Source organism: Centrocercus urophasianus, unplaced genomic scaffold (assembly GCF_019232065.1).
Source record: "Centrocercus urophasianus isolate 14NV4802_14NV808 unplaced genomic scaffold, USGS_Curo_1.0 seq_73, whole genome shotgun sequence".
NCBI classification, from domain to species: Eukaryota; Metazoa; Chordata; class Aves; order Galliformes; family Phasianidae; genus Centrocercus; species Centrocercus urophasianus.
In genome coordinates, this window is record NW_024885344.1 from 11,083,452 (window position 1) to 11,105,934 (window position 22,483).

Below are 22,483 nucleotides of genomic sequence, written 5' to 3' on the forward strand. Positions count from 1 at the left end.
GATGGAAAAGGGGTGGGAAGGATGGGGAGTCAGAAGAAGGGGAGCTGGGCAGGAGGAGGATGGGTGCTGGAGTCCTTGGCTGGTGTGGGTTTTTCAGCTTGGAAGGGCTCTCTAGGAAGGCTGGATTGGAATTCCTGGTGTGGAGGAAATGCTTCCTAGCTCTTACCCACGCAGGGGATGGGTGTCTCCTCCTGCTAAGCAGACATGGGCTGGTGGGGTGGGATGGAGTCGCATTAAGCAGGGCTGCGGCCGACCAGAGCAGCTCCATGCCTGGAACAGAGCCTGCTGCTCCTTCATCTCTGCTGCACAGCTGTCAGCAAACATCTGTGAGCCGCCTCAGTGAGATGCACCTCCTCCTCCCGTGTTGGTTCAGACTCAGTCTGGGCACCTACAGCTGTGCTGTTTATCAGTTCCCATTCTTCAGATACACGCCTTGTAAGAGAGCCAGCGCCAGTAAATAATAACCCATGTCAGCTAGATGGCTCAGGATGGATTTTTTTTTTTTCAAATGCAAAGCAAATGCAGGGAGCACAGAGAACTCCAGCATTAGATTACACAAGTTACACTAAAAAGAGCTACTGCATGCAAATGTGAGTTGGGTTTATTGTGTTTTCAGACATTGGAATGATACTTAAAAGCTGCCTGGGCGCTCTGAAGCTTTGCACCCTGCTGCCTCTGCACGTGGCTGGGGCTGTGCTTGGTCCTCCCTCTAAAATCTCTTCGTTCTTTGCCAACGTCACCAAGGTCGTGGGTACAGATTGAAGTGCTGCAATCAAGGTGAACCTCTAGGGCCGCTGCCTAACTTTTTAAAAGCAGCTGGAAATAAATCTGGTGTGTGATTAGTATGAAGGAGCTGAGTTTGTTTTGGTTGAAGCTATTAGCAAAGCCGAGTTCCCTCTCTTTTTTTTCTCTCGCCTGCTGTGTGCCATCAAGCACTGAGCCAAACTCTCCTGCTGGTCGGCACTTCTATGTTTGCTTGGAGTGCTCCAGCCTCACTTCTCAAGGCTGATTTCCAGAAATGCTGAGCACCAGCTGATAATGCTTTCAGACAGTCCCTTAAAAAAGCAGCTCCTTGGAGAAGATCCCAAGGTGTAAACTGCTATATATGGAGGAGGCATAGCAGCCCCGTGGCAACATTGAGTGTGTCACCATGGTCATCATCGAGCACTACGGCAGCACAGAAAGAGAACACGAGGGAATCCTTTGCCCAGCATCACCTGAGGACCTTGTTCTCCCCCAGGAAGGAGGCCTGGGGTCTGTGAGCTTACCAGGCTATCCTGCGTGCACCTGCAGCGCTGCGCCTGCTCAGCTCAGTTCTGGCACTCCAGAGCCACCTCGGAGAGCTTCACTTCACTGCTCTCTCCTCTGTTAACACTTGTAGCGGAACACCGGAGCTGCTGCTGCCTCTGAGCTCAGAGATGTTTGCAGCAACGTTTCAAGTTGATCTCATTTTTTTTTTAGCAGCTTCAGCTCTGGCACAGAGCAACTGGGCACGGAGGCTCTTAGCAGCTGGCATAAAAGCTGAGCTGCTCCAGTTGCAAATGAGATGAGAAAATCATATGCCTGGCTGGGTTCCCAGAGCACTGATGTGTTTCCCTAACAGAGGCAAATTACACCCAAACCAGACCCAGGAGAGACACCTTCTGTGTTCGTCTGCAGCCGTGCTGAACCTGCACACAACTCTGGAGGTTGGCCTTGTGGCTGGCTGGGGCTGGGCTCTGTTGGATCAAGCCCATCATCCCTGTGAGGTGAGCCCCTGCGGGACAGCTGGGTCTCTGAGTGAGCTCTTCTCGGACTGCAAGCAGCTGATGTGCTGTTGGGCTGATTTTCCTGTTTTTCTGTGTGTGAAATCAGCCCTGCCTGGCTGTACCTGTTGGCCCACAGCAGTGTGACTCAAGCTGGGGTGTCAGCCACACCATCCAGAAGTGGTAGAGGCACTCAGGGAATTTCCTCCTTTTGAATTTTAATTTTAAAAAGCCCAATGCCTGCAGTTTGCTTACAGGGGTGGACAGGACCTTGGAGATCCTCAGCTGTGAGTTGAGCCAGGTCAGTGTGGTGCTACACAGCTGCCTCTGTCCTCAGCTCTCCTTGCTTCTGCCAGCTGGTGGCTGAAGGAGTGGAGAGCTGGACATAATTCCCCCTCCAGTACAGGTCTGTTCATGAGGGTGTGTTTGCTGTGGATTAATGCGCTGGAAATCAGCCAAGTGCATGCGCACACGTCTTCTCCAAGTGGAACGGTGCTGGGGCCATTAATCACTTCTGACAGCAAGGGCAGCAGTGCTGGGGGCAGCAGCTCTGAGCCCTGGGGACTGCCTGAGCTCTGCATCCCGACAGAGCCCCTTTTCCCTCTGCGCTCACTTCCTTCGCTGTGCCTGACTCTGATAAGGTCACTGGATATTCAGGAGGGAAAACGTATCCACCTCCAGAGATTGATCCACTCCCAGTGAACGATCCTCTCCTCTTTACTGCCTCTGGTTTAGCAAACCCAGCCACCACGTCCCCCAAAAGACCCGGCGCTATGAGGGGCAGCACCCCCTGACCCTATCACTCCCTGGAGCACACCTGTGGGCATCTGGGCACGCTGTCTCCTTCCTATGGCCTCCACCTGTGCCCGTCCCCATGGGTTCAGCAGGGAGAGGGGTTTCTGTAGGGCCACGATGAGCACCAAGCACGACACGATAAAGCTTAAATGTCTATTTAAAATATGCCATATATATTCTTTTTAATGAGATGGTATGGAGCAGTTCATACAAAAAGAGATGAAAGATGGATGCTCCCCACCCCTTGTTCATAAAGCTTTGTGAGAAGCAGGCTGTGCCTGCTGGCCAAGCTCAGGCCCAGGGCCCCAGACAGCCATGGGCAGCCTCAGGGCAGCATTGCCCCAAGGGAAGGAGCCTCTCCTTGGTGAGCAACATGCAGCCCCTTCCCGCACGCACACCCACACCTGGAGAGGCATCTGAGCATTGTGCTGGCAGTGCTTGGAGCAGGTTCTCAGCGAGGTGCAGCTGCCTGGCAAAGCCGAGCTGCCTACTGTGGTCTGCCTGCAGGCAGCCAGTGCAATTCAGGGCCAGAGCCATGTCCTGAGCCCAGGGTCCTGGCTGATGACCATCGCAAGACCAGGAGAAGTTGCTTCACTACTGAGGACCCCAATGGCCCTGTACTGGCTCAAAACCCCAGCCTCTCCTACAAGCCAGGGTCTCCCACATGCCCACTCTCCTAAGGCAAGATCAGCCTGGCAGAGCCCTGTGGCTCCCAGGGCACACCGCCATCCCCGGTGTCACCAGGATGTCCCCACAGGGTCGGCAGTTTGTCCCTCGCCGCGTCCCCATTGGGAGCAGTGTCACCGCACGAGCAGTGCTGGGGGCAGGAGGAGCAGCATGGGGGAGACTGAGAGCTCAGAAGCACCACCACAGTCCTGGGCGTTCTCCTGGAGGATCAAAAGAAGGCATTTAGCGGGCCCTGCTGGCACTGGGGGAGGAAAGGGAGCCCATCCCCAGTATGTTCTCTCCCCATGAGGAAGCCTCCTGGGAAGCCACAGCCAGTGGGATGCACAAAGCCCACCCTCAGGGTAGGAAGGACCTACAGAGGGATCTGGACAGTCTGGATCGCTGGGCTGAGGTCAACTGTATCAGATTCAGCAATGCCGAGTGCCAGCTCCTTCACTTTGGTCACAGCAACCCCATGCAATCCTACAGGCATGGAGCAGAGTGGCTGGAAATGTGCACAGGAGCCTGCTTTGCCAGGGGCGTTGGACTACATGATCTCTAGAGGTCCCTTCCAACCGCTACAATTCTATGATTTTATGATGGTGGTTGACAGCAGCGGAACATGAGCCAGCAATGTGCCCAGGTAACCAAGGCAGCCAGTGGCATCCTGGCTTGTATCAGAAACAGTGCAGCCCGCAGGAGCAGGGAGGCGATCATCCCTCTGCACTCAGCGCTGGTGGGGCTGCACCTCAAGTGCATCCCCATCCCCATCCTAAGGCAAGATCTGCCTGGCAGAGCCCTGTGGCTCCCAGGGCACACCGCCATCCCGCGTGTCACCAGGATGTCCCCACAGGGTCGGCTGAACTGTGTTCGGTTCTGGCCCCTCAGTGCAAGGAGGACATTGAGGCCCTGGAGTGTGCTCAGAGAAGGGCAATGGAGCCACGAGGGGTCTGGAGCACAAGTGTTATGATGAGGCTGAGGGAGCTGGGGTTGTTCAGTCACACCTCGGGGTATACCCACAGCCATACCTCGGGGTGAAACGCGTGGCACGTGTCTGGTCGCCGCCTCAGCTTCTGGGAGCGCATGCGGTCACACTTCACCGATGCGTTGTGTGCAGGGCTGTTAAGGACACAGGCAGAGAGATGAGGCACAATTGCAGCACACAGCGACGGGGTGCAAACCTATGGGTGCTTCTGCATGGCCTTGGGTCCGAGCAGGGTAGGTCAGGGAAGGGCAGCAGCCTCCCAGCTGCATGTTGCAGGGGCATGGGCTGGGAGGCCTCCAGGAGCCAGAAGAAGACGAGGAATGACCAATGGCTGGGAATGGCAGAAATGTATGCAGGAGGCCCAGCAGCAGCGCTGCTTTCTCCACCACACTGTTCCGTTTCCCTGCCTCCTGCTATCCCACAGGCAGGCTGTGCACTCCACACTTTTCCCCATAGGAACTGCCAAGGGAGCAGGTTTTCCACCCTCACCAGCCCTGAGCCCAAAAGCACACAGCAGAAGGATATATTTGACTTCTTTCGCATCCAGCAGGACAGGTGGGAAGATGCTGCAGTCGCAGGTGGCATCTGTCACAAGAAGCAGCAGGTTGCTGCTGGCAATCTGCTGGGCCACAAACATTCTGCGAAGAAAAGAGAGAGATGGAGAAATGGCAGCCAGACCCTGCATGGCACCACCACTGCCTGGTGCAAACAAACCCAAAGGAAAGCAAGCAGCTCTGGAAAGGGAAGCAGCAGAAGGCGGGGAAGGAGTGAGGAGTACACCTTGCTACGGAGAAGTGCCCAGCCAGCTCAGAAGCACAGCTCCACAGGGCGCAAAAGCCAAAATCAGAAGCAGAACCCAAATGACCAAAAACCAACTCCGAGCAGACCCACTCCTCAGGCACATGGAGGCAGCATGAAACTGGGCAGCGTAGCTCAGAGGAGCATAGCTGGAAGGCCCAGCTTCATCAGGAGGTGGCTGGCAACTCAGCCAATCTGTATTTGTGCCCAAACAACAAGAGGGACTGTGTGCTCTGTGGTCCTCAAGGGGCAGAGTTCTGAACATCACATTACTTGAGTGAGCCATGAAGAATCCCAGTAACATCGTGAGTGCTTCATCTTCTTGCAGCTTTGAGTCTGTCTGTCCCTTCCCTTCCCTGAGGGATGAGCAGAAAGGTCCAGGGGTGAGCATGGGCACATGCAAATAAGGATGAGCCCAGATGCAAGTCTTTGCGTGACAACACCCACGTGAGGACCTGCATGAGGGAGTGTAGGCTGTGCAGGAGCTGGAGGGCTGATGTGGGCAGAGCATGCACGTGTGTGTGTGACTGTGCATGAGTGTGCACACACGTGCACGTACCTGGGCAGCTCAGAAATGGCTCTGCACATAGGAGGCTGTGTGTACCTGTGGCTGCATAGTGCCAACTCACCAGTTTGCATCACCTCCCACCCCATGCCTCATCTGTGCCACTTCTGTTCCTCCTCTTGGCTGAGGCAGAGGGCTTCTGGGTCGGGCTGTGGGCATACAAGTTTGTGAGGATGCCCTGATCGACTCAACTGCTCTGAAGAACCAATTTCCCTGACAGCTCACTGCCCATTGTCTGCTTCTTGCCTTCAGGGAACTTCATATTTGTTTCTAGAGGTGCTGAATGTCACACGCTGCCACTTGCTGAGGCTGTTTTGTTCCTTCCTGAGTGATGACTGCTCCAGGAGGTCGGACAGGCAGATTTTAACCCTGCCATCACAATGGAGGTGCCCAGAACGAAGCAGTGCCCAGCTTCTCCCTGCACTGGGAACCATCTGGAATTTCTAAGAGGCACCGGGAAGGCCTGTGTGTCTGAGCAGGTCATCAGCTAACACTCCACAGAGCCCACGCTGGGGCTCTCATTCCCCTTGAACATCTGCATGAAAGGTGCAACAGGCACACCCAGCTCCAGGGCTATGACCCCAGCCCGCACCTATAACCATACAGGAACAGAGCAGAGCCTGGCTTGCTGCTGCAGTGCTGAGCATCAGGCAAGGCATGCTGCATCCCCATGGGGCAAGGTGCTGGTCTGTGCCTTACAGAACTCCCCCTACAACCTTTGTCAGCAAATCCATGCTCTGAGCTCAGGCAATGCGTGGCACAGCCTGTTCTTCATCAAGCCGTGCTGACTAGCACAGGCTGTTTTCCTGACCTTTAATTCTTTCCTGCAGCTAGTCCAAGACTGAAGCCAGACCAGGTAGGGCTTTGCTTTGCTTTACGAGGGATTCCAGTCAGATCTCTTTGGCCTCTGTGGGTCTGTGCAACAGCACATTAGGAAAAGCTAGGCCAGTGGAAATTCATCCTCTCTTCACCTTTCTACACGTGAGTGCTGAGGGTGCCATGTGACTGCTGAAAATGGCTCTTCTCACAATGCCTTTCTGTTATTTTTGACTGCTCATTCGCTTAAAATGAAAACAGAAATTAAAATGTGTACCCGTGTTTTGCTTTCTTTTGGTTTAACACTTCTTTTTTTCTCCTAATCCCTCCTTTTCTTTCTTTTTTTTTTTTTTTGGTAGAAAAACAGAAAAAAGGGAGAATGAAAAGCGGAAAGGAAAGCTGAAAGCACTGCAAAAAGGAAAATTTTAAGGAGAAAACATTTGCCAGAAACGTGAAAAAACAGAGGGTTCCTTTCTGAAATTTGCAGAATGGAAAGAGACCTTTTTTTTTTTTTTGAATGCTCTCTCCCTCCTCCTCCTGACACCTCTGCTTATTAACAATGGCTCTGATTCTTCTCTTTATCAAGAAGTTGCAGCGGGGCCATTCCCCTCTCTGGGGACGCGCTCGCTGCACACACAGCACGGGACATGTGCTGGGCACGGTGGCGAGTGGCTCTTCTCAGGTTGTCACCATTCCCACTGCCACCAGGCTGCAGTGCTGGCACTGCTTGGGCACGGGCGCTGAAGGACAGCTGTAGCTCTTACTTTTGGCAGTCCCCGCACTCGATCAGCCCGTTGGTTTCCTTGATGGTCGGCTCGTACACGAACACGGGGTACTCTGTGTCGCAGGGCTGCAGTGTGTCGTGCTTCTTGTGCCTGTGGGCTGCGTGGGGAGGAGGGAGAGAACAGGCAACGTCAGAGGAACACAAAGGAGAGGTCTGCACTGTGATATGAGGTGCCGTGGGCACGGTGGGGATGGGCTGGTGGTTGGACTGGATGATCTTAGTGGTCTTTTATAACCTGAATGATTCTATAAACTAGGGCTCCATCAAGGCCTGTCCCGTTCTGCCCATAGCCTACCCGAGGAGCAGCAGCTGAGCACTGCAGCCATCCCGGCTCCCACTAGGTGGTGCGGGAAAACCAGCGTGTGCAGGGCTGCTCTACGGCTCACACCGTCTGGCCCTGCGCAGAGCAGGGCGAGAGGCTACAGTGCTGCCAGCCTGCTGTCCTCACCGAGGCCTCGTGTCCCGCCTGGTCCCGGGCACGCAGTGTTATACAAAGGGCTCCGAGCATACAACAAAGATTTAAATGCTTCCCTGCGACACAGATCCCCCACAGCTGCACCTTGTGCTCTTCACCTGAGCTCTCACCTCCCACTGAAATCCTTCCAGGCTATGATGCCTCTCAGTAGCATGTTTGGGTTTCTTTTTTTTTACAGATCCAGAAGCAGACAGGACTTGAATTCAGCATCAGTATTCAGCACCCTTGATAATATCTCCATTTGTGCTTTGATGACAAAAGCTACTAGCACTTTCCAGCACAGAGCAGCTACAAAGCAGGTGACCATAAACTAGCCAGCGAAATCCCTGAAGGACTAACAGAGAGGGAAGAATGGAGCAGGAACCCTTTCCTTCAGACTTCATTTGCCATACTAGTGGCTTGGAAAATATCTAATTCCATATCCCGTGGCCAGACTATCACAGGCACACACCTCTTTGGGAACGTATGTGCCAAGACCCCACATCTGTGACAGCTTCCCCTGCGCAGCCTGTTCCATGCCCATCTCCCTCTGGTGAAGAACGTGTCCCTAACCCCCAAGCTGCTCCTCACACACCTTGCCCTGCACACCCCTCACCATCTTCACAGCCCTCCTCCGGATGCTCTCATAGTTTTATGTCCTTCTTATGTTGTGGCACCGAAACCTGCACACAGAGCTTGAAGTGAAGCCACATGCACAGAGCAGAATGGGACAGCCCCTTCCCTTGCCTGGCTGCAGTACTGGCCCTGATGCACCCCAGGACATGGTTGGCCCTTTGGGCTGCCAGGGCACACTGCTGACTTGTGTTTAACTTGCCATCAATCAGAACCCCCAATTCCTTTTCGCAGGGCAGCTCTCCTACCTCTTGTCCCCCACTCTGTACATATATCCAGGGGCTGATTCCAGTACTTGATCTCGTTAAACTTCACACAGTTGGTAATTTCCCAGCCCTTTAATTTGTCAGGATCTCTCTGCAAGTCCTCTCTGCCCTCGAGGGAGTCAACAGCTCCTCCGTATTAGAGTTGTCTGCAAACTTACTTAGTATACCTTAAAGTCCTGTGTCCACGTAATTTATGGAAACATTAAAGAGAATTGGCCTGACCCCTCAGCCCCACAGGTGTTGCACAACTGCCTGCAAGAATTTATCATGCTGCTCATGTCATGGTCCTGACAAAACAGAGATTTTATCCAGGTCCTCATTTTTCCTATATCCCCAGCAAAGCAATTCATTCTCCACTAGCTTCAGCTTGTTGGTGCAGTGTCGTTGAAGTGGATGGAGTTAAAGCAATACGAAAACAGTGGTGTGAAGGATGGAGCACAGGTAGGGGGTGAATCAGACCCAGGCTTACAAAATACAGGATAGAAGTAGTGATGAATAATCAGGGTCGTTGTGCTGGAGTTGGTGGGTTTGGAGAACAGGGCCTTACTAGGAAAGGCAGCTAAACCAACACCAAGAACATACCTGGAGCCTCAGCCAGCCCAGCACTGTTTACAGGCACACGTCTACCCAAGCTCTGATGCAGCTCCCAAACCAGACCAGAGGTAAGTGATGGAAAGTACTGCAGGACTGGCCCCTGCAAGAGCAATTCAGCCCTGGCAGTATGGGCTGGTTGCTAACATTTCTGCCCACAACCTTTCATGGGCATCCACAGTTGCCTTGCTCTGGGTTAACCTTGTCACATGCACTAAGATGTACTTTAAAGCTCCTGCACAGGCTGTCTTAGATCAGCCTTGTGGCATGGGCTAAATGAAAACAAGCAACTTTACAATCTCTGACTTCTGAACCAAGACAAGACCTGAGACAGAGATTATGCTTAAGCCTACTGCCACTTAATTTGCCTGGAAGCAATGCAGCTGCAGCAGTGTTCTGAATCTCAGAGGGCCCAGCAGCATGTGCAGCATCAGCAGCACGCTGGGACTGAGCCTCTGCGTGCACACACTGAACATCAAAACGCTATCAGCAGCTCTGAGAGCCTGGCGGTCAGGGCTTAGTAAACAGTTGGAGGAGCTGATAACAAATTGCAAACTTTATAGCAAAGCGTGAGTTAATTCCCGGCTGTCATTGCTGCCATCTGCACTTCCAGAAAGACTTTGTCAGGCAGTTGGCAACCAATCCTTCTGAATAGCAAAGGCGGCCCTGCTCCTTGCTGCGAACTGTGCAGCCCAGATTGTGAGCCCTTTGCCACCAGCATACGTCACGAATGTCTGCGCCCATGTCAGTGGATTTACTCTGGTACAAATGAGACAAAATCTGCTGCTTAGATACAAATACAAAACACAGAATTTAACTGATGAGCTTGTAAAATATCCTCTGAGTACATTATCTTGCAGTCAGAAAGGAACTTTTCTGAGCTCCAGAATTCTAGAAATATTCTTTCTTAGGCTGCGTGTCTTGGCTGGGAGTATCTGTGGCTTAATTAAAGGCCTTCAAATCTGCACTGTTGTCCATAAAAGCAGAAGCCCTTACTGACAGAGAGGGGAGGGAGATGCTGAGAGCACTGAGAAATCTGTGGAAGCAAAAATGTCTTTTCACCATCTCTGGGAAGCAGATTTGCACAAGGAGTGCAGTCTGAATCAATCATGCCCATACTCCAGTGGCAAGCCTTGCCTTCCCAGAAAGCACAAGAATTTGGGAAGCAGAAATAGGATCAGTGCACACTGAGCAGGGATGTGCATTATTAGATCCCCTAACATTAATTCCTCCGTACGTATCCCTGAATTCACGTGTACTCAGTTTCTCTCCCACAAAATGTCTCCTTCTCTACATACGCTTTGCATTCACCAGCTTTGGCAGGCAGTCAAGAAAATGTTAACATCCCTGGCAAAAATCTTCAGCCCGTTCCTAACAACATGTGCAACCCATTCCTTCCAGCTCCAGTGGTTTCCTTTCACCCTGCCACTCCCTCCCCCGTGCACGGACCCTCAGTTTCTCATCAGCCACACTCCCCTGCTCTTCCTTTTCTTCACGCATGAGGCACATTCCAACTGTCTCTATTTCTCTATCTCTGTCTCACACATACGTCTTGCAGGGCAGAGCGCAAACCGGCAAACATGAGCCAGGTATGGAAGCAGTGAGATACAAACACAGCCACAGTCTGGACTCTGTCTGGAGGGATTTCCAGCTTTCCTGCTGGAGTGGATTTATGAGCTAGAGCATATACTTATCAGTTAAACTGCTTGAATGTAATTCTGCATTACCCTGGGGCTGGGCTGTTATTCATCAGAAGGAGCTAAACCGTGGGGTGTGGAAAAGGAGACTTAAATGCTTCTTAATATGTGAAGACTATGGGACCCACACAAGGCATTGATTTTGGTGCAACACCTGAAAAGACAGGGGCTGCTGGGAGACATAGTGAGGGACAAACCACATCACAGCAGCTAAGGGCCCATCTGTTCTACAGTCATTATGTGATGGTTTCATTTGTGCCTGCAGTTACTGAGCAGGCTGGTGTGTCCCTTCCCAGCTCAGCCAGCTAAACGAGGAGTGGAGGGAAATAGCCAGGCACTGCCACACCACCGTGACATCCTTCTGCAAATTCCCTGTTGTCCAAAAAGGGGAAAATTGTCATTTCTAGCCTGGGATTTCTAGCTAGATCCTCCTCTTTTTTGCTACTCACTGGTTCTACTTACAGTGATGGAAGACAGCCTTGGCTGGATGAGTGGCATGCACACAAACAGTGAAGATGGAGCCATGAGACAGGTTCACATGATGGCAGCACAATGGAGATGAGTTTGCACATAGCAGGCATGGAGATGATATAGGAGAGTTGAAGAAAGCACAAAATGAAATGGTGATGAGTAGTGCAGCAGCAAGAACCTTCTCCCTTCCCCCTCAGACATCCTCAAACAAAAATTAAATAAAGTTGCAGCCATTTACCATTCATAACGTCACTATAAGAAATCTTGTACTTGCTCATCTGACTCTTTCCCACTGATTTCTGCAGGAGGACACTCCATGCAAGTTAAACAGCATCCATCAGCGCCTCACAGAGGAAAACTGTAACTTCTACTGCTGTGTCTGGAGATCCCCTTTGGAAGAGGTAAGTGGGACTGACAGCACCCAGATGCTGGGCTGGTTCTCTGACTAGAAGGGCAATTTGCTCTCTGAAAATGAATGTTACCTTGTTAAGACCAGGAAAGTCCCACAGCTAGCAGGGAATGTTCCTCTGTCATCACCCAAAGCACCACTAGTGCTGACAGTCTGTAAGGAAGCAGCGATGGCATCTACACTGCTACATACAGGAGTGTAGATCTTGCCTGTCCTTTAGGGCTACCTTGGGGCCACTGACATTCCCTGCCTGCAGGGATGGGATGACAGAGGCTTCCAGAACACTCTGAGCAGGCAGCATAGTAGCTACAGGGCAAGTCAGTGGATCTCAACCTAGACCCCTAACCCACACCTCTCTGCTTCCTCTGCTGCACACAGCTGCTGTGTGGTGCCAGGTGCCACCAGCTTCTAAAGCCAGTGGGAAAGCAAAGACTCTCAGTGCGTTGTTTGATCCACGCAGGATGACTCAACAGAGAATCCCACAGCATGGTTGAATCAAAGGATGCAAAGAAGCTTGTTCTTGGTTGAATCTTACAGGCTTTCCTGCTAGTTCCGCAGAGCCTGCTGATGCAGCATCACTGTGTCCCATCCTGTGAGCCATCACTATGAAAGACAGGAAACCCTTCCAACTGGAGGACTTTTTGGCTGATAGACATGCATGCAGGGCGGGGTGCTTGGAAGGAAAAGCCTCCCTTTCTCCTTGCAAAAACACTGAGGAAAGAAATCTGTGAGCTGCACAGACTTTTCCTTGAGCTTGGGCAGGCTGAGATGGGGGTGGGAGGGAAACAGGGTGGTGCTGAGACCTAGAAGCTGGCTTCCAGTGTCTGCAAAGGGAAATGTGATGGGATGGTGTGTTCTTCCATGAGGCTTGGCTTCTCCATACAGCTACTGCTGCCACCAGCAGTGGTGACACTCACTTGCTATGGGGTGGCTGGACTGCCGCATACTCACCGTCTGCCACATTGTCAGAGTGCCAGAAGCTACTCATGTTAAACTCCAACAGGAAGCTGTCAAAAGAGCAAGAACAGGGGATGCTTTTTCAGCAGCCTGGAAGGATGTAAGGGTCAGTCATCAAGGATGTCATTAAGGATGCAAGAGATGGCCCTGCGGCCCAGTGTGCATCACCTCTAACAAGTGTACTGCAAGTTTCCTGGCAGTGCAAGTCTGAATTTTTTAATTTGTTTGTCTGTTTGTTAGGTTTATTTATTTGTTTATTTATGGTGTGTAGATCTGTACTGTGGGATCTATACGGTGGAATAACTGAGTGGGCTTTCCCTGAAGGATATACTGTTCAGGGACCTACTGGTGAAGGGCTGAAAGTGGCAGCCCCAGAGGGGCACAGGTGGCTTGCGGGGAGCCAGCACTGTGGTGACACAGACTTTAGCCACAAACCATGTTGAACTGTGCTGTGCCAACAGGCTGAAGGCCCAGCACCTGGATCATTGCTGCCTCTAGAGTTGGGATGTTCACAATCATTGTTTCAGCCTGGGCTCAGAAAGCTGAGCAGCTCTGGTCTTAATCTGAGCTTGATCCTGATTTGAGCTTTAATTTTTATTCCTTCTGTGGTGTGAAGTATGCCTGATTCAGAGCTTGACACAAGACCCCTCTCTTCTCCCTCACCTGCCACTCAGATGGGAGCTTCCTGCTTCCTTCTGGCCTCCCTCACCCCGTGGGGGAATCACTTATCATAGGAGAGTGAGACAGGGAGGAGGACTTAGCATCAAGGACCTGCAGGGCCTCCAGAGACCCAAGTCCTATTTCTGACTTTGCCGCTTTGTACTGAGTGACTTCAGGTAAATCCCAGACCTGCTCAGGGCCTCTGCCTCTGCCTCTGTGAAATGGGAATTAGTAATAGCTTTCTGCCTCCCGGGAGCAATGCACCAGGCTGAACGTCACAAAAAGGCTGACAGCAATGTCCTATGCATAGCCTCTGCTCACAGTCCTCTCAGCTCTCACCCCGGCTAGTCTGAGCCTCCCAAATACCCGCATCTTTTTGTACTCACATGAGGAAATCACTTATCAGCCATTTCAGTGCAGCTAGAAAGGCATAAATTGGCTAGAGAACAAAAGAAGAAATGAGACACACTATAAGGACCTGGTCAGAGAGTATACAGTTGTTATGCAGGACCCCATGTTTCAGATCAATTCCCTCCATTGCTCAGAGCTCCTGAAGGTTGGAAATTCAAGGTCTGGGCATCACTGGAAAACACTCAAATACATCAGAAGCAGCAACTGCCTTGCTGCTAATAATATCTTCTCACCCCTCCCAGTCAGGGTCAGGGAGTTTATCACAGATGTGTGAAGGACTTTGAAGATGTAATTGCTTGATGATTTCTCTCCAGTATGGATGACCTTGAAAGCTCAGAGCAGGAGAGAAATATAGCTAAATGGGGCACCACCATTCTAGGAAGCTTTTATATTCCAATTGCAAGTGGTGTTTCTGGGACAAGCTACAGCATTGTCCAGGAGTTGGTGTTATCTGCTATTGATTAAGTTTAACTGTGATTTCATGCAGCCTTTCCTCAAGATGGCATGACTTGTACTGTCTTCCATCTGTTCTGCTATGAACTGAAAATCCAGCATCATCCCAGGGCCAATTATTCTGCAGAGGATCCTGCTGGTTCTTCACTTCGGGGTAAGTAACCATGTTTAAGCTTCATTTCTCCCTCTCCAACTTACACTCATGTCCTGGAACCCAAAACATGCAACAGTCATTGGACATGAGAGAATGTTTAATTACTGCTAATTGGCTTATCTTCAAGCAAGATATGTCAGCAAGTAGTAAAATGATTGGAGATTTGACTGATTTTTTTCCTTCGAACTATATATATATCTATAAATGGACTTTTCTTTCTTCCTTTCTGAGGATTTTGCTACAGGGACAAAAGGAGAGATGGAATTTGGAGGTTGATTCTTTTGTTCTCTTCTCAGTTCACCTACTTTTGGCAGCTGATATATTTTGACATTTTTTTCAATTCTCAATCAAGCAAATATTTTCAGTACAATCACAATATTTTATCTATCCAGTTTCAGTATAGCTATTAAAATGAATACTTTGTTGAAAATTATTTTACTAGAAAAAAAAATGACAGTGTTATGCCATTAGATGTACTTCCAGCATACCACACTTTCAACAGTCAAATCATCATATCAATAATAAATATATCTCTGTTTAGGGTTACTTTAGCTAATTCGAATTGGATTGAGTATTGATTAACGCTTAGTTCTGCCTGGTCAAGGCTGCTAGAAAGGTAGAGAGGAATTATGTTATCTGTTGTATCAGATTAAAGAGAGGTTGCAACCTCTGACAGTTTATTCTCTGGGCTGTCAGCTCTTCTCAGCAGCTTTGACCCTTCTTTCTGTTACTCCCAGCCCACTCACGCTTCACCTGAAAGGCTGACAACTTTGCCTCTCTGATGCTCTGTTCACTGTCAGGGGTACTCTCCCTTTGGGACTGCTGAATGAAAACACGTCCTGTGAAAGCATTTCTGTTCATTTCAGCTGCAAGCTGGTATAGTCTGGTTCCTGCTCCCTTCCTGTTTCTTCCAATCGTCAGTAGGGTCCTACATGCCAATAGTCAAATTAGAAACCACTGTCAGTGGCCATTACTGCCTCAGAAACTTGTCTCAGATGAGTCTAGATCTTCCCAGCACTTGGAAGTAAATGGCCCTTAAGCTCTTCTGGGCAATGTGCTACACTACATGTGCTACACCACTTTGTCGGAGATGCCCAAGGAAAAAGCCTCCACAGACAATCCCTGTGTGCAGTGGGATACGTACACTGAGCAGCGGCCGGGCACCACTGTGGTGGTGGTAGGGCACCTTGCACATTGCTTGGTAGTCATACATTGTCACCCTGCAATTAAAACAAAATAAGCAGGCAGTGAAGAGCAAGCAACACAACCGACTATGGGCCACTCATGGCAGCCTATGCTACTTTATCCTACCTGGGTCCCATTCTACAAAAATGCTTCTGTGTGGAAGAATTAAAGCAGTGGCCTGCTTAAATATGTCTTTGCTGTTAGGTCAGTGCTGGACTTTGAAAAAGGAGAAATATGGGACTTGGATTAATGTAACTGGGTCAGTATGGGAAGCAATGCATCCCTAATTACAGGTGATGAGTAAAGCAGAATCTGAAGCTGGAGAATTATAATTGTGTATTCCGTAAGTTCCCCCACTTCCTGCTTTCATGTCACTGAATATCTGAGTTTTCTTTTGAAATGTGCTGGGAGAATGGAGAGAGGTGGTCAGAGAGATTTTATAAAAGATTTTATAAGGGAAGGAATGTTCTCAGACAAATGCAGTGCCGCCTCTGAGACCCCTCATTCCATCTCTCATGGAAAGGCCTTCCAAGTGGTGGGAGAAAATGAAGTGCTTTCACCTCAAATGCCAGGGTGCATTTCCATAGTACTGTGCCCTGAAAAAGGCAGAGAGCAGCTGTTCTCTGGCAACACTAAGACTGGCGTTGTACATCTCAGTGCGTCAAGCCGTAGGAGGAACAGAGAGGAGGAGAAACATGCTGTGGGGTGACAATGGCGGAGCCTGTCAGGGGAGGATGTGGGCAGCTGAAGTTGCTCTGGTAGCAAAGAGCCACAGATGCCTATTCAGTCATCCTGCACTGCTGAGTAGGACTGCTTGCTGAGCCTAACGTGCTCTGCCCCACACATCAGCTGAGCAAGGATAAGCATGAAGCAGGGACCCCCGCTTACCGTCTGAACATGCCCATGTTCAGTAGCTGGGTCATTACTGAGCCATCCACTGCACCAAGGAATTTTCCAATCTGCAAGCACAAGAAAGGGGAAAAAATGGCATAAGCTATCAAGAGTAAAATTTCCATGTCTAGAGTAAAATTTCTTTCCTGCTACAGCTAACCTAGACTGTCTGGAGGTGCACTACACACCACACATGCCTGTAAGAAGGCAGTGCTGAGCTTTGACCTTCAGCTGGTGAGGACTTCCCCTACCACCAGCCCAGTTAACAGTCCCCAGATCCCACTGGCATGCCTGGATTAAATGTGGACTTTGTGGTCTTCTGGTCCCATTTATGTTTTGATGTCAACGACCTCAAATATCTCAACCCCAGACCTGAGAACTGCTGCTCTAGAGATTTCACATAAAGAACAATTCTGGCTTTCTTGATTACTAAATCATGACAAATCCATTCAAAAATTGCTCAGAATCTGCCAAGCTCACTGCTTGCAAGCAAGAAAATAAAATACTCATAATGATACTGAAGAAATGTGCTGTCCTTTGTCTCTTCCTGACTCATGGAGTTTGACATAACAAGTAGCTCCCATCTACAATGGAGTCATCCCTGCAGTTTGAGGGGACATCTTACTTTTCCTCTTACTTTTCTTTGATAGGCCCCTAGTTATTTAGAAAGCACTAGCAGATGACAGATTACTCCATTTTTTTGAGCTGGGCATTTCCAAAAACAAACAAGCAAATCTTAAATAGATTCCGTATATAAATTTACCTAAGATCATATGGTAATCATCTACATGGTTATGGGAAGATACTATCTTCCCAACAAGCTTTAAAAGATGTTTCACTATGCAAGTAAGTATGTAACATCAACTCCCCTTTGAGCACTTGGATTTTAATCATCCCTGATGTCGAAGGTGTCTGAGCATGAAATAGCTTTTCTCACTCCTTGCTGTGACAAGGGCAGAGGGCCGCTGCAGGACCACAGATGGGGCTCCCCTAAGAATCCCTCTGCCATGTTTGTCCTTATTCCCGGCTCTGGGTTTCCACATGTCCTGGCGATTTCAGAGGTTCACAGCACAAAATGTCACCTCTGGTACTTCTTTTTTTCTGTGATCTGGCTGTTGATAAGCTTCAGGCAGTGGTTACAGGGGCCCAAAGGATCTCCACAGGGCAGGGCGTGGGATGGGACAGAGGGGCTGCAGAGCACCAAGTGAGCATCATTCAGCTAGCAAGGCTAAGAAGCACAGATACTGATTTAATGCTACTGCTGTCTTGAATTCTCTTTGGGGTTTAAGAGTGTGTATGCTCATGGTTATGCTGGGAAACAAGCACAGTAACTGGAACAAGCAGTATTTTCTTTATTGTTCAAGTTTTCTTTGTTTTATTTTTGGCAAAACAAGTAGTTGAACAGGGACCTTTACTGAAATAGTCACTGTGCCAGGTAGGTCACTGTCCTGACAGAAAAGAGGCTGGTTTTTCTTTGCAGTGTGCCCTCTTTATATCTTTATATCTGTCTGTATCACCCCCTGGTGATACAGTGGTGCAGATTCACTTTGTTTTGTGAGTCCCAGCAGCCCTCATTTTGGCTTCTTTGAAATTATTGTGTATTGTCTGCTGGATTCACAATCTCACTTTTTTCTTTTGCCAGCCTATTACGAGCGTGGTAACCAAGATGACTCCAGATGGAAAATTATGGGACACACAAATTTTTATTACCAAAATCCTGTTTTATTCCTCCTTTTTCTTTTCTGTCCCAGCTGCTTTGAGATGAATGACACTACCTCATGCTCCACTTTCAAACTACAACTTCTTGAACAGCCTCTTATGAGATACTCTGCTACAGGCTTTGTGAGAAACTGAAATGCAGTCTGCCATTCATCCTCCCCTACTACTGTTTTGCCAACACTTGCAAAGAACTATAGCTGCTAAGACATGTTTTCTTCTATCATAGACGTATTGCTTGTCCCAGTCACATCCACAGGAGAAAAGGAAACAAAAGGATGACATGACCGGTTCCTTCCTTATCATCACAAACTCCTGCCTTACCTGGGATGTGTTGTCCCTTCACCACACAGCCAAGTGTCACCACAACCTGGCCACCCTCATAGCCCTTGTTGGGCTTCACTGGTGTTCAGTGAGCACACCATGCACCCTCCCCTCCTTCTCTTATGTACTCTTACCTCTGGAGGTCTTTTGGAAACAAGGATAAAGCCATTATTATCAATGAGGAAGCAATTCAGAACCTGCGGAGATGAAAGAGAAGTGACATCAGAGACAGTGCTGTGCTGGCTTCCACAGAGTGAAGTGTGTGGGCTCAGCCCCAACACTGCCATGCCTTGCCCCATAACACAGCTAACACAGGCTTTGGAGCACTGACTTCCCTCTGCTTACCCATTTTGAGGTATTCAGCTTGTGGCAGAGATGCTGTCATGCTATGGCTGTATGTAGGGCTAACACAGTTTGAACCACTCTTAAAGAGATGATACATCCTGTAGGCATTGACAGGATATCTGGAGGGTATCCCTCTTCTACTGTTTTCCATCTCCATAATTCATATTTTATAACCACTCATTAAATAACCCTCTCCTCACCACTTAGTACCTGTGCTGCTTTTATCATTTTTACTTTGCAAAGTAGGAAATGGAGGCACGGGGCTCCAAAAATCATAGTCCTAGATGAACACGGGAAGATAACTGTGGTGATTCCACTCTCCTGGGCACAATATCGTGTCCTCAGTATGCTGAGACATGCAAAGCAGTGGCATAAATGCAAAGAGAACAGTCCAGCACATACTGTCATACTGCTAGCCTCTCTCTCTGGCAGGCTGGTGACACTGGTGGGACTGCCTTAGAAGAGATGGATGGCTAGAGACCAGGTGTCCCTGGTGGGCTCAGCTGGCATAGAATCATAGCATGGCCTAGCTTGGAATGGACCTTAAAGATCATCTGGCCCCAATCCCTTGCTGCGGGCAGGGCTGACATCTCAGTTGATGTCACTACTAGGAGAACATCTAAGTCAAGGGAATATCTAAGCTGTCCTACCCTAGCTATGCAACCTCTTGTGAGATGGCAGGCAGCACCTGATGTCTGGAGAGATAGAGGCCTCCATGACCATCAGTAGTTCCCATTGCAGATACAGAGAGGAAATCTGGGCAACTTACATCGTCCTGACAGCTGAGCGGACAGGCACCATCGAAGGCACTGCACTGGAAAGAAAAAGCAGGAATTACATCAAGACGTGATCTCATCTTCCAGACTCCCCCTTGGGACTGCACAGGGTCTCCACACCAGCATCTCATGAAGCTCTGCAGGTCAGCTGGCATTTGGAACAAGACAAGAAGCACCCTCAGGCCGGTCAGTCCATGGCCATGTGCAGTCCTTGTGCTGTGCCTCCCCATTGAGCAATGTCCCCTTAGCTGCCCCAGCATGCTCTCAGCAGAACTCTGTGCCCAGAGCAGAGCCAGGGCTGGTAAGGGAAGGGGCAGCAGCCAGCTCTGCTGTGCTAGCAGAGGCTGCTGTGTGCTGGCAAGGAAACAGCACGTATTTCAGCATCTGCTGGGAAATACATGGCATGGTATTTTAGATCGGGATTATTCTCAGGCGGGGTTTTTTTTTGTTGTTGTTGTTATTGCTGTTGGTTTCTTTATTCTCAGGACAGCTAATGATAAAATAGGATGTGAATGGTGGTTGTGTAGCCCCGGGCACCATCCATTTGTTTCATTTAGGATTTCTGTGTACTAGATTTGACGTGTGTTTCACAACACTGAACCGGGTGGGGACACGAGGGGTTAAGTGGCGAGTAACAAAGCCCTTCAGGTGCTTATTGATTCTGTAATTGTTCAGAGTTGGTGGTGGCTGCCCATGTCTGTCTCTTTGTGTTATTTTTCACGCTATTCGTGCTAGCAACTGAGAAAGGGAAGCTGACACGGCATTGCCATTTCTGTACATGGGGTCCCCTTCCTGCCAGAGGTCTTCCAGGGCCAGGGGAGGATGCTGACGTGTTGCAGCCTGCCTGCTCCCCCCTCCCCCCCCACTGCCCTTTCTCTCTGCAAAGCCCTTATTATGCAGAAGCCCCAGCCTCTTTCTGGATGATTCTCAATACCAAGAAGCAAATTTCAAAATACAACAAAGCCATTACTCCAAGGTAGGATTTGTTTCTCATCCTGAGTTTAGAACAAACTCTATTTCCAGGTTTCCATCCCTCTGCTCAGTTTCGAGGGAGGGCCAGTGATTGTCACATTGTTTGCACTACAGCTCCAAGCAGCTCAAGGAGGCTGTGGGGAAGGTGGCTTCACCCACAGATGCAAGCAAAGCCTCACTGCTGTCTTTACACAGCACAGCAGAGAAATACAGCCATAAGGAGCCAGCGTGACCACCTGGGGGTCACATATACGGGACACACAGACTGGGGCCGTCTCCCCCTTAGTCATGAAAGTCATGAAAGTCATGACCCTCAGACCCCCTGCACACCATGACCTTCATGCACTGGCACCCAGTGTACTCAGCAATGCCAGCCAACGCCTACTTACATCGGTATCGTTGGGCTGGGGGCAGCCGATGCAGTGTGTCCAGGGCAGCAGGAGAGAGAAAACAGAGCTGTTAGTACTGTCCATGTCAGTCTATGGTCACAGGAAGCCTGGCAGGATTTTTCCTACAACCATGTTGTACAGGTGCTTGGAACAGAAGCCTCCTTTCAGCTTCTGTCATAAGCACCCCTATTTTCAAACAGCTGAAATGGGCTTGTGCCCATGTTTGTGTTTGAGCCACAAGGGTATGGTCTGCAAGAGATGGGGTGCCTCTGCCTCCTGCTACCCAGCCTCCTGAGTACCCTCCCAGCCCCCTGTTTTCCCAGCCCTCAACTTCTGACTCTTCCCTGCTGACCACCAAGATCATGTCCACTGCATGCTGCTCCAGCCCAGAGTCTGTTGTCCCTGCCAGTGGCAAAACCCATGAGGAAAGCCCCCGGTGCTAGTAGGATGGGGTTTCCCCTCTTCTGCCCCTCAGAGGAGGACAGCTTCCTCATGGCACAGCAAGGCTTCAGAATGAGCACAACACTGAAACTTTATCCCTGCAGCAAATCATTTGTATTTTGGCAAGCTCGTAGCATTTTGTTACCATCATCAAGATGATAAAAGAGGACAGAATATTTTTTTTCCCCCACGTTCCTGAAATTTCAGATTTCTGTGAGGTTTCTGAAAGGCAGGATGAGCAGAGACATGTTTCTACAATTAAATGTCATATGCAGCAGAGCTCATGCTGGGCTGGGATGCTGACACCATCACCGTAGTGATTATGGAGCAGACCTGGGGCTCAGGCGGCATTAGTGCTGTCAGAGGATTAGGGAAACGTGTGGCTTCCAACTAATCTACTTTCAAAATCTTTTAATATGAATTTCACTGCAGCCCTTACGAAGATACCACCACTGTGCATGATGCACTGCAGCCCTGGCCCAGCTGACCAAGAGCACTGCTTTGCCTGCACGCTCAGTGATGCTCCTACCTGCTGCATGGCCATCCAGAACTTGCGTTGGAGTAACTCCAGCTTGATTTGCACGCCCACCGCTATGGGAATAAGGGAGGAGGAAAAGAGGAACGTGTGAGAAAGAGAAAGACTAAGTTAGGAGAGGAGTGCTAAACAGACTGCAGTTGAGAGTCAAGGCTTTAACAAGGTAGGGCTGAGGAGGACGCTGGCTGCTACACTGAGGCACTGACACCTCCCTCCTGCTGAATACTGCCGACCTACAAACTGAGAATACCACCACTGAAACAACATCCCCCTAAAAAAACAACACAGAGAGAGCCTGTGCGCTTTCATCTCTGCCCTTTGTGGGTTTGTCCAGCCGGAATGGACTGCTCTGATCCTCCCTGTCTCATCTCCTTACAACCCAGTATCAATCAGCAAAAAGTAGGGCAGCGTGAAGAAGGGATGCGAACCTCCCCTTTCTCAGGGGGAAACAACAGTGATTGAAACGGCTTTTAAGCCACCTCAAAAGCACAAAACCACTAATGCCCCTTGAGGAGAGCATGTGGAGTAGTACTGCAGTGTTACCCCAGCCCAGCCCAGTGCACACTCCAAGAAGTTTGTGTTTCTTAATGAAGTGCACC

At 49.8% G+C, this 22,483-nt stretch overlaps 1 protein-coding gene across 1 annotated transcript in view; it reads right to left on the bottom strand.

Annotated features, from left to right (window-relative positions):
• Positions 1-3,340: 3,340 nt before the first annotated feature.
• CACNA2D4 (calcium voltage-gated channel auxiliary subunit alpha2delta 4) overlaps positions 3,341-22,483 on the bottom strand; it is a 113,619-nt gene continuing 94,476 nt past the window's right edge. The window contains exons 27-38 of the mRNA XM_042838083.1: positions 21,879-21,940; positions 19,541-19,585; positions 18,561-18,623; positions 16,384-16,454; positions 15,455-15,530; positions 13,679-13,731; positions 12,627-12,682; positions 11,258-11,278; positions 7,135-7,252; positions 4,717-4,829; positions 4,235-4,317; positions 3,341-3,427 (exon numbers count right to left, since the gene is read on the bottom strand). Of these exons, the coding sequence (XP_042694017.1) occupies positions 3,341-3,427; positions 4,235-4,317; positions 4,717-4,829; positions 7,135-7,252; positions 11,258-11,278; positions 12,627-12,682; positions 13,679-13,731; positions 15,455-15,530; positions 16,384-16,454; positions 18,561-18,623; positions 19,541-19,585; positions 21,879-21,940 (848 nt within the window). The remainder of the gene's footprint in view (positions 3,428-4,234; positions 4,318-4,716; positions 4,830-7,134; positions 7,253-11,257; positions 11,279-12,626; positions 12,683-13,678; positions 13,732-15,454; positions 15,531-16,383; positions 16,455-18,560; positions 18,624-19,540; positions 19,586-21,878; positions 21,941-22,483) is intronic.